The sequence below is a fragment of the Pollicipes pollicipes genome, unplaced genomic scaffold, assembly GCF_011947565.3.
Source record: "Pollicipes pollicipes isolate AB1234 unplaced genomic scaffold, Ppol_2.1 Scaffold_7261;HRSCAF=8764_pilon_pilon_pilon, whole genome shotgun sequence".
Classification (NCBI taxonomy): Eukaryota; Metazoa; Arthropoda; class Thecostraca; order Pollicipedomorpha; family Pollicipedidae; genus Pollicipes; species Pollicipes pollicipes.
The window spans coordinates 8,201,147-8,213,463 of NW_023597054.1; the positions used below are offsets into that span (position 1 = coordinate 8,201,147).

Genomic DNA, 12,317 nt, shown 5'->3' on the forward strand with positions numbered 1-12,317 from the left:
AGAGGATTTTGGGGTGAGTGTTTTTAGGTCACCTTGGCATTCATGACGTCATACTAACGTCATTCAAGTCCTGTCGTTCCATAAGCCATGCGGCGATCAAGCCGATAAAAAGATAATTATCAAGTCGTTCGTATTCGGCGTTCGTGAGTGCAATTCCCAGATGTAGCGATCGTCAACTGGTTTTCACCAGTTGACACCAGTTTTCACCAGTTGCGTACCTTGCACAATCGATGTTATGCAGGGTACGTTGACGTAATCAAACAATCACGTATTGAGTAGCATATTTACTTAACAAAGAAATTGAGTTGCCTAGATCAGTCTTTTCTATTTAAAAGCATCCCAATAGTTTTAAGTGAGCTTGTTTCTTCACATTCAAAATCTTCAGTTATGAAACCTTCCCTTTAAAGGCAGCATACTACCTTTTTTGTATTGTTCACCCCATTGTTAGATTAGCCGCGTCCGATTTCATTGATAACACCAGTTTTCTTGCTATCCGTCTAAATACCTGATGATTTCGATTTCAAGCAGCCGCCCCTGCGGGAGAAATCTTACCGAAATCCTTGCTCACCAATTTGAAAGTAACACATTTCATTTGCCTTGCTTTTTCTAACGCGCGTGTTTTGTAATGTTTGCAACACACTGGGCTGTCAAAATGTCTTCGTAATAAAGGCTACGAAAGCTGGAAACACTCTAAAAAATGTCTGCTAACATGAGTCATTATGCCTCGAATTCAACACAGCGTTCCACGCTGGCTTTGATTTTTCCCCTATAGCGGATAGCATCGTGGCTCATTTCGAAACGCACTTCGGCTTTGAAAACGGAGTACCACGTGGTCTTCAGTGATGCGCTGGTTCAAACTTCAACCAATGCGTTTCTCGGTAACTGGCCCTTGCCGCCCGCTGTGTCATTCACAGACGTACATTTGTACTGACGTAATTCATACCAGTAGGGGTTCCACTCTTAGGCCCGCAGGCCCGCAACATGCGAGTTAAAACAGCTCAAAAGTGGCACCTTAAACCCATCACAGTTGACAGCGCCCCTAAGCAGATTCTGCCGTCGTCACGACGATGGCGGATGTCATCACGATGACGGACGCGATAACTACGGTTGTCGCGACACTCTGGGTCTACCAAGGGAGAAATGCAGTGCTGCTGCAAAGCGTCAAACGCGTAATTTGACCCGAAAATGATAAAAATTGACCTCTTTACTATATCTTCATGGTGCTGCAGTGGCATTATTCAGTGCTATGATTAGGCTAAATGGAGCTGAGGCTTCACCAGGGTACGTTTTTGAAATGTGCCCCAAAGGTGGGACACTCCCTTTAAACTGCGCGTATAGGATACCAGGTGTGGCGCCTGCCCTTCGTGCCAGGGTGAAAGGCTGGTGACTTCACATAGCCTCAGCAGCTGAGCGCGCCATAGAGTCCCAATAACACACGCACACACACACGCACACACGCACACGCTTTCATACGCATGATCAGAATATGACAAGGTCATATCCTTGACAGCACCCGTTTAAGGCGTTCTGGCGTGCAGGTAAGCTGCTGATGGACGAGGATACAACTAGAGATGCCCGCAGGCAGTCTGCTGGCTCAAAAGTACGGCAATTTACAAACCAGGGAAAACAACGCAGCTATTAACAAACTGTGAACCATCGCTTACAAAAACCTTGCTCTTTACGACTCGTTACGACGTTTCCTCAGAATGAGTCCCTCGCTGTATTAAACACTCTGAAAATTACCCAAAGTTGCTGATCATGCACCCAGCTGCCACCCTCTTTCTCTGGCACATGGGCGTGGAATCGGCAGGGGAGTATGTACGGAGTTTGCACCGAAGTTTCGGTAGCAAAGCCGGCAACTGTCTAACAGAAAAGTCGAATCACTGGGCGAAGACGAGACTACGCTATTTTGGTAACGAAATGTTCTCGAACTTTCTAGTTCAGTATCTTAAATGCATGAGCAAATAATCAATGAAAATCAAACATCAACAGAAGGCAACCAGGAGTTGCAGGAAAAACGACAGTAATGTTTCCAGCCAGAACCTGCGTTTCACACAGCTAATTTTCTTTCACGGGCACCCAGGTCATTGACAGGCAGCTTCATAAAATACAACCCGTGGAAGACTGGACACATAATTCCCTCCATCCCACTATTTCCACAAATTGCCCGAGCCGGCTCGCCAGCTTCCCGCGCATAAATCAGGGCGTGAATAACAGATTGAGTTCGCGACAGCTCGCAATTTGGCATGGTGAAGTAATAGCCGCACGGCTTCATAGGACACATGTGCTGGCTGGCGACACCTTGGACACTTCTCACATGGCCAACCTCACCGGCAGGCGGCGGCATAGTCCGTTTGACCTTCGTTATGACGTCCTACAATGATTGAGACCCCACCCAGATCCGGCCTGGCGCACTCACACCATGTGACGTCACGTGCTGAAACCGGCGCCTGTCCCTGACTAAGGTCCGGGACCGCCCTTGACCCCAGCCAGGGTCGTCCCGTGACCCTAGCCAGGGCCCGTTCCCTGACCCGGTTCGGGACTGTCCCCGACCCTGACCCAGGGCCATCCCCTTAGCGTTGCGTTACCTCAGACCGTCCCCTGACCCGGCCCGAGACCGTCCCCTCATCCGGCAACGGGACCGTCCCCTGACTCGGTCCGGGACCGTCCCCTGACTCGGTCCGGGACCCTCCCCTGGCCCGGCCCGGGACCGTCCCCTGACTCGGTCCGGGACCAACCCCTGACCCGCCCCGAGACCGTCCCCTGGCCTGGCCCGAGACCGTCCCCTGACCCGACTTGGGACCGTCCCAACCGTCATCTGACCCGTCTCCTGACCCGACATGGGACCGGCCCGACCCCACATGGAACCCGATCCCTGTTCCCTGATCATGACCCGGAACCATCACCTAACCCTTACCTGGGATCGTCTCCTGATCCGACCCCGGACCGTCCCGACCCGGCACGGGACTGTTCCTTAACCCTGACCCGAGACCATCACATCGCCCTTATCTGGATGCGTCTCCTGATCCCACCCGGGACTGTCCCGACCCGGCACGCGACTGTCCCTTAACCCTGACCGAGACCATTACATCGCCCCTATCTGGGGCCGTCTCCTGATCCGACCCGGGACCGTTTCGACCCGGCACGGAACTGTCCCTTAACTGACCATGACCATCACCCCGCCCTCACTTGGGGCCGTCTCCTGATCCGGGACGGGACTGTCCCTTAACCCTGACCGTGACCATCACCTCGCCCTTACTTGGGGCCGTCTCCTGATCCGGGACGGGACTGTCCCTTAACCCTGACCGTGACCATCACCTCGCCCTTACTTGGGGCCGTCTCCTGATCCGGGACGGGACTGTCCCTTAACCCTGACCGTGACCATCACCTCGCCCTTACTTGGGGCCGTCTCCTGATCCGGGACGGGACTGTCCCTTAACCCTGACCGTGACCATCACCTCGCCCTTACTTGGGGCCGTCTCCTGATCCGGGACGGAACTGTCCCTTAACCCTGACCGTGACCATCACCTCGCCCTTACTTGGGGCCGTCTCCTGATCCGGGACGGGACTGTCCCTTAACCCTGACCGTGACCATCATCTCGTCCTTACTTGGGGCCGTCTCCTGATCCGGGACGGGCATTTGTGAAGCACTCACCTAGTGTACGCCTCGTCGAACTCCGTCATGGTGGCCGCCATGAAGATCTTGCGCTCGTCCAGCTGGTAGCGCGCCTTGACGTCATCCGTGAAGAGCACGGCCCGATGTCGCATGATGATGGCCTTCATGTTCTCCGTCATCATGTGCAGGTAGAAGCGGCGGAACTCGCGCCACCAGAGAAGCGCGTTCACACACCTACGGACCGCGAGGCGGTCAAGCGACGGCCGACTGAAGGTAGGGAGGGATTTACACACGGACGTTAGGGGATGGGACATAGGACGGAACAAATAGGACGAAGGACAGCATGCAGGAAATGAAGTCGAGGGGACGAATGCTATGTCGCGGAGGGCATGGGACAGAAAGCAGGGGCCGAAAGTCAGAACAAGATAGACGTAAGGAGACAGAGGTCACAGGTCACAGAGGGCGGAGGTTAGGGGAACGAGGTAAGTGGACGGAGTTCACAGAACGCAGGTCGCGTACGAAGATGATGATGCGGAGGTCACGGGACAGAGGTCTTGAAACGGAGGTCACGGGACAGAAGTCGTGCACAGAGGCCATGGTACAGATGTCACGGGCCACAGATCGTGGAGAGGAGGTCATGGGACGTCGGTCACGGAATGGGGCTCGGGGGACGCAATTCAGTGGACGGAGGTTACAGGACAGAGGTCATTGGACAAAGCCACTGGACGGAGGTCACGGGATGGAGGTCACAGGGCGGAGAGCGGTGGACGGTTCACGACTCAGCCATGGGCGCCGCGTAACAGGCGTCCGGCAAAGGATATTACCATGCAGCACACGGACAGCATCAATAATTTGAGCTTTCAGTCGGCCTGCATCCTGCCAGCGCCAAAGCATGCTTCGACTTCTAACGCGGATTCTGTCCAGTAGTGCCATCCATTCGAGACGTGGCACAGCACACAAAGTAGGCGGCGTGTTAGCAACTACTAGCCAGCTGACCCCAGGCAAAGTTGGTGCCGCTGTCCTGCCCTTCCTGACCCAGGCACACCCCAACAAAATAGATCGATTCGAAAGTCGACGGCAGTAACGGGCAGGAATCCTCGAACGTGTCGCACCCTTGCCGCGGCGCCGCCGCCGTGCGCAGCGGCTGACCTCTGGGCGTCGTATCCCTGGCAGATGGAGACGGCGCCGATGATGCTGGGCGTCCGCCGCCCGGCCGGCTGTCCCATGTACTTGGTGACGATGTTGCCGCCCATGGAGAAGCCGACTAGGACGAGCCGTGTCAGCGGGTGCCGGGCCATGTGGCCCTTCAACATGACGTCCAGCTCCTCTGTCCGACCTGTGGCACACCAACAAGCCCCTATCTTAGGCCACAGCGCCGCTTGCAGGACCACGACGAGGCAGTCGAAGGCAACCAAGAAGGCGGAGTAAATCACCAAACCGACTTTACCTGACCTGACACCGCCAGCTTCACATTCGCGTATGTTAAATTGAATGGTTAGGTTGAAAGGCAGGGATGGGACACGCACTGGTAATATCTGCCGTTCGATTTGCTTGAGTTGCATGCTAATGCGGACATGCATCCGTGTCACGGTTCCAAATCAAAACCTCAAAAAGAAGGAAGTCAATGCCTGGGGTGTTGCGGCTAACGCACTTACCATGCCAGGCACAAAATGGTGAATGCATGCACGAAGTTGTGAAAAAAATCAATATGCGCCCAAATCACGGTTCCAAATAAAAAAACAACCGGCGGACGGCAATGCCCGGTTCAACACGGCTAATGTTTCACGTATCGCCCCAGACATTACCACCAACGCCATTCGGCTGGCATCACCGGCGCAGCAGGCCGCCATCTGAGCGCAGCGAGGAGGTCCGCACTAAATACGTGATACTAAACTGTTGTTCAGTTGTCTCTATTTGTACCGAATGAACTTCCAGTGCACTGAAAAGCACAACCATACTTTTACCCTTTTCGCGATAAGAGTAACAGTACTTTTCGCAGCAGGTACAGAACAAATGTAACACGCGCTATGGTCACACATAACATTATGACGCATAAGCGCGACGCTGATTTTAGCACAACTACGGAATCCTGCTCATAACTTTACAATATGTTGAAAACTACACAGATCCATGCCCATCACAATATCACTGAAAGCACCCACCTGGACTTTGCGGGGTGCGTTTTATGGCAGAAAACTAAGGGCGATAGCGTTTAAATTTTGCAGAAGCTGATAAAACAACAACGTTCGCACCATCACACGCAAAAGCGTGAAGCGATCATCTAGGCAAATACCTCTATAAATATGGAACCTATATCGCCGACACTTCACCAGGCTTGAATGCAGTCCAGCTGTGCATAAAAGCAGTTATTTAGGACACTTATTTCCTAGTCGTGACACGATCTGAGGGCTCCGGCGGCTTAAAGACGTGGTAGCCCGCATCGTCCGGGGTATTTCGCCAACGGCGACAGCTTGACGTATTACTTTAACCTCCCATATTATTAGGCTAACAATTGTCGGACCTTAGCGAAGTCGATAGCGTGAGTCATTCTTTTGACAACCGTGAAGTAACTGTTGACGTCCCGCGTTACATAACAACTCACAGATTCCCTACATCATCTAACGGCTTCGGTGGGCCGTGGCATTCGTCGTCAAGTCGGCGTCCTAATGATGCCTAGCTCTCGACCGGGCAACAAACGAGAGCCGCCTTCATTTGCGTCGGCATCATACCAGGACAATAGTTAAGGGCAGGATTCACATGCAGGATAAGAGCCTGGTCGGGATTTGGGTCCCATGCGACGTTTTGTACGAAATGTCTGTTCTACTCATTTAGAAACTTGTTGTGAAGCATGATGAGCCAGACGGTGGCAGTAAATTGGCATCATATATCGGTTTACCGGCCAATATTCCAGAAATGAACAGCACAAGCCATTTCGATTAGGTTATACACGTGGGTCTGCAACGACCTTTAAATGTGGCCTCATGCAGTCTGATCGGATGACTAACTCCCATCGGCATGAAGTCAAGCCAGTCTATATATCACGCGAACAGAATCCGTAAAAACGAAAGAAAATTTTGAATTGCTACCTTCAGAAGCTTCAGAAATCGTGTAAGCCTTCCTTAAAGGCGCTATGTCTCTAAGACCCGACTAGGCATCAAAATTTACCTCGTTGTTACACCAGAATGAGTCACAGATGGCCATTTAACAGGAGTCGAAAATGTGAAGTCAATCTGGAAAGGTACAGACGTGATTCAAGGAAGCCGGAGGGGATTACCTGAACGCTGAAGAGAACCTTGCATTTATACCATAACTCTCGACTGATTCAGTTTCCTCAGAGGGCGCCGCCTCGCTGTATGAGACACGAGCCGCCAAATAAGTAATAAATACGGTCGTCACATTCAACTAATCTGTTTTTGGTGGAGCGTTTGATGCGGCCTCCAGCTGTTCGCCGAAGGAGGAAACGAAAAGAAAACTTTAAATTGCTGCCTTAAACTGCTGAAAAACCGCAGGCGGCTATGGGTTCAAGGATTGCAAAGCGCTCCTGACATTTTATTCTCGTGCAAAGAGTAAACATGAAAGGGTCAACACGGGTCTTCGCTCTCGAAAAACATCGCTCTCGTCTGGAATTTATTCCATACTCATATGGCTGAGGCGTATTGCAGCTTCCCACGACCTCTTGACATCCCACGATGAACTTGCCGATTCAATACGGAAACACAAGAAATTATATCAGTGGATCGGCTTGAAACGCTCCGTAGCACATCGCCATGCGTATTATCCGTGTCATTGGACTGTTGCTAACGAGCTACAGCCGAGTCGCCACTAAGGTTCGTAGCGGTTCTGTCTGTGACTTTTCACTGAGTGCCTCAACAGCATGTTTAAACCGTGCATCATTATTTGTATTACTTGCCGCCCACCAATCACTCGTACCGATTTCCTGGCGCCTTTCCGATAAATCCCTCCTCGGCACCGTCTTGAAGGCTCATGTCATTAACACTTTACTGTTCTAAGCATTGTCATATAAAAAACGATTTTCCAACTGATTTTGACAAAAAGTAAAAAAAAAGTCAACAGAAATGATTTTCGCAAAAAGTCAACAACACTGTACGTGACACGGCAAGCGGACGCCGTTTTGTCGGCATGTGTAGTCATCTCACGTCGAGGGCGGATCACGATACAATAACGACCACACGCTAAACGATCTACGAATAATAAACGATATGGCAACTACAAGTTTCCTTTTGCTCTCGCAGATATGGTTCGGCATTACGGTCGCCTCCGGCACTCAACGCTAGAAAATGTTAAACTCGCTGTCTTGATGCGATATATATCGTTACGCCTACGGCCCAAATACACAAAACTCCTTAAACTCCCTTACCCCTCGTTGGAGCTGCAGATAACTGCACCAGCCTCTTGAAACTTCGAGGATAGTCAAACAAAATGCTTACCGCATCATCATAGCAATGTTACGTGATTTTAGGACATCATACGTTTCTGAAACTGCAACCGCAAACATCTCAAAACTTTTCAGCTTTACGTCAATTGTTAAGTGCGTTTGCGGGATGCGTTATGCATACAAAGAGAGAGAGAGAGAGATGGATGTGCTGATATGTCAGCTGCACACCTTTATTGAAACTAATAGTAGAATGTCATCTATGTCTCATTTCTCCTGGTGATTCTACGAGGAGTAAGGCTAACAGAAGACTTCCAGTCTTCCCCACACTGAGAAACGGGGTTCGGCTGGAGCAAACCCCAGAGTGAAATCGTGATCATATCTCAACGTAAAGCAACTGTGGTGTCTTGTGTTAAGATTAGGAAAAAAAATTAACGTCGCGGAAAAAACAGAACAAACAAATTCACTTCAAATGATACATTTCTTCATCGAGCAGAGCTATGCCAAAACAGCAAACTCAACCAACCAGACGGAGGGAAATTCAGAGCAGCAGCTATGGCCTTTTCGTCAAGAACAAAGACCATCCGTCAGACCAGACCCAAACATTCTGGGGGGAGCCGTGCACACAAGTATTATTGCGAGCCGACCTGCAGCGGCGGACAATAACGCGGCTCGCCCATGCGTCTTTCAGTCATTGATGACAAATACTTTCACTCGTTAATCAATACCGGTAAACAGGCCTAACATACTCGTAAACAAAGAAGAGCCTATGCAAATGACCCATTAGCGTCCTGAAAGGAGCGTCAACAAGTTGCAGGGGAAGGCAGGGCTGTTGGATGAGCCAGCAGTGACGAATCGAGGCTATGTCCGCAGCCTAGTGGTCGCTTATCCCATCAATGAAGATTGGTGACAACAGTCGAACACAAATGCATCAACGAGCACTAATAGAACATTCTAGGACTACTGCCCCGGGGGGGGGGGGGCAAGAAAGACTCCTGCTAAGAAGAGCTGTCGATGGTGACAAGTCATCTGGGCACACCAAATCTTGAACGCCTAAGAGCCAGCTTCCCGTAACCATTCAACCGTGAGTGCAATTACTAAAAGGCTGCATAAATGCAGATTTTTTTCTAGAAATGGACGGTCGGAGGCGGCAGGATCCGTGCGGCGCAGGAGGCGGCGGCAAAAGGACGGCAGGTCCGTGCGGCGACTCCGACCTGTCTGATGGCCGCCGGCAGGTCCGGGCGGCAACCCCAACCTGTCTGACGGCTGCTGGCAAGCCCAGCACGGCGGGCGCAGGACGCCCGCAGTGTATTGCCAAACAATGGTCCCGGCACGCACGACGAAGCCGTGCTTCTGCCGTCAAGCCCAATCTAAAGCAGAGACAATGAAATAAAGCCGAAGTCGAAGCCAAACCAGATAGTTTCCAAGCTCGAAACTGCAAAGCCGAAGCCGGAGCCAAATGTTTTGTATTTTTGGAACGCAGAGCTGAGTGCGAAGCCGAGGCTTCTAGCTTTGTGCACGTGTATTAAAAACTTAGAACTTACAAAACGCCAACCTTACCTGAACCCGACAGTGAAAATCCCGAAAACGAATCCAAATCCGAAGCTTGTGTAAAACGTTGTTTTGCGAAACGGAGGCAATTTTGGCGTCTGTTAAAGTTATTCGTGATCAAACAAGACCCGGGTTCTGCGGAGTAACTGAGACGACGTGTTAATGGGCGAATTTTCGGAGCGTCATCCTCGTCTTGTGTGTTGACATGTATACAACGTTTCGTACGTTAATTCTACGTTCGTGGTCACGTGTTGATTGGTTTTGAGAGGGACAAATTGGTTCTTGGCATCCATCCATGCATGCGTCGCAACCTCAAAACGTTGCGTGGTATATTAAGGTCACACGACAGGCAAAACTGCATTTTTTCTAAGTGAAGTCGCAACTGCAGGAAAAAACATCATAACAAAGCCGAAGTTAGTAACGGAAAATATGAGGCTAAGGACGGAGACATAAGATAAAAGCTGTTCGAACCTAAAGCCAGCAATTAAAATGGCATGAAGTCATAGCCGAACCCAGCCGTTTGAAATGGCATGGAACAAAGAGTCAGTCGTGACCAATGGCTCGGAACCGAAACCGAGCCGACTGGAGCAAACTGCGGCTTCGCAAAGACGAAGCTGAAGCCGGCCTCGTCTCCACGCCTGGACCACACGGACAGTACGAATAGTGAAACATCTGAATGCAAATGCACAACTTGCGTACTTACTGGCGCCTTTCTCGGAGATACGCTGAAAAATACTCGAGGTGCCGATAACGCACACTGCGACACGCTTCGCACCAACGTCGTCAGGGCTCTTGATTTAAACGCGGCCATATCAATAAGCCGGCGGAATGACCCACTCAACAAATCGTCACCACACGCCCCGCTGGCTCACAGCTCCGCTGAGACGCTCCGTTGCCGGTCCACGCTTGGCCCGCAGCGTGTGTGGCTGATTGCTCACAGGAAGGCCTGCGTATTAACGTCTCAGGGACCGGACCCTGCCCCCCCCCCCCCCCCCCCCCAGTTGCCTCTGCTTCCTCCTCAATTTGTAAATGTTCCCCCAGCTGACGGAACGTTGAGAGGGGGCCGTGGTGCGCTGGAACACCGACGTCCTACACTCGCATCGCTGGTCTGCATTCCTCATGGCGCGGCCGATATTGATTGCGTATCGGGTAACACTACACGGCCGGAGCTGAACAGCTTTCCGACCAAGATTGGACACCTGAGCCAACGGCAGGGGCCGCGCGCGCTCCGTGACACAGCGCTCGACAGCCCCACCGGGTGTGAGCTTCACCCGGACAGACACACCGCCATCACACGGCCACACGGCCATCGCCAGGAAAAGGGGAGGCCAACAAGCTCAATAGCATAAACGGGCCTAGCACTACGGAGAAAGCACATACGTTCCATGACACACCCGGGCGTGCGGATAGTACCCAGGAATTATGGAAATCATTGATGTGTGGACTTAATAGAAATGAACGCATTGATGAACAGGTTCGAAAGGTTCATTTCTACACGTTTTAAGGTTATGATGTGGGATCGGCATGGAATTGTTTTGGTACAATTCGTTGTACCGCACGCAGCGTTGTACCGCAATAAGTGGCAGCAATGCGTGGCAACCGCTAGTCGATCTGGCTCGCAGGAACACAAGTTCACTGTAAGTGAGCAACATGTTCATGAAGACTCAGGAATGCTGCCATATAGCCTGGAATACTTACACAACATAATTTGTTTCATTTCGACTGGATTCGGCTTCGGCTTTGGCTTTTAAATATAAAATGGCTAAACAATAAAAGTTTTCACCTTTGATGCTCATATCACTTTTCACACTTTCGGACGTGTGTGAAAACCTGGGCTGGCTGAACCCTCATCACATGTTCAATAATTAAAGCCTCACGCTTTTACACCAAATCTACATGACAAGCGGGTTTGAATCTTCAGCCATTGGTGCGGGCATCGGTCTGTATACTTTCGTGAGGGCTTGGCCCACGCGACATTGAGGTGCCACTCCCTTCCCCCCCCCCTCCCCCTCCCCTCCCGATATGTTTTTGGCTTGATCAGGGCACAGGGCACGTGATACTGTACTAGCAACCAGAATTTCTATCATCGAACTACGGAGCATGGGCCAGAACGAATAGTTGTATAACAATGGTTTGCCACGGTACTGAAATGCAGCACACAGGCGAGAGTTCTATTCTTCGACACATCCCATTTGCTTCGTAGTTTGACGATACTGGTTCCCTTATTCTGCATAGGTGTCTTTAAAACTTCCAATGCCTCATCTTGAAACTTGTGTACCTTGTGCATTGTGTGTCTGAAAACTTGAATGTCTAGAAAGTAGCTCGTGTTATTATTAAGAGACATAGGCGTTCCTCCATTCTTGTGTTCTTAAAGTGATCTCTTCAGTCTCGGAACATGTTTGCGTGCGTCGGGGCCGCTCTACAGATCATTGTGGTACCTCTCCAGGCTTTGGGGCGCCAAGCCTCGTTAAGGCGTCCTTCTAGCCATCAAAGCATATTTTCAGGTCTTAGAGATATCTTGTGAGTCCTCGTGGGCACCTCTCTCGAGCTAAAGCAGTCTTGTTATTCTTCATCAAGTGCCTTTCTTAGATTTTAGGGCATGTCATCAGCCCCCCCCCCCCCCCCCAATTGTTGCCCCTAGGCAGCCCATGAAGGTCTAGGCCATGTCATTTTTCAAAAGGGCCCGGCCCTGCGATATCCCAAGGGCGTCAGCGGAGGTCTCGGTCTCAGCCGAGTCTTCGGGCGCCCCACCCCCTG

The 12,317-nt window shown here is 51.2% G+C and overlaps 1 protein-coding gene across 1 annotated transcript in view; it reads right to left on the reverse strand.

The window, feature by feature from the left end:
- LOC119111933 (abhydrolase domain-containing protein 2) overlaps window positions 1-12,317 on the reverse strand; it is a gene marked incomplete at its 5' end in the record, with an annotated part of 70,883 nt that overhangs the window by 42,407 nt on the left and 16,159 nt on the right. The window contains 2 exon segments of the mRNA XM_037235813.1: window positions 3,656-3,850; window positions 4,766-4,952. Of these exon segments, the coding sequence (XP_037091708.1) occupies window positions 3,656-3,850; window positions 4,766-4,952 (382 nt within the window).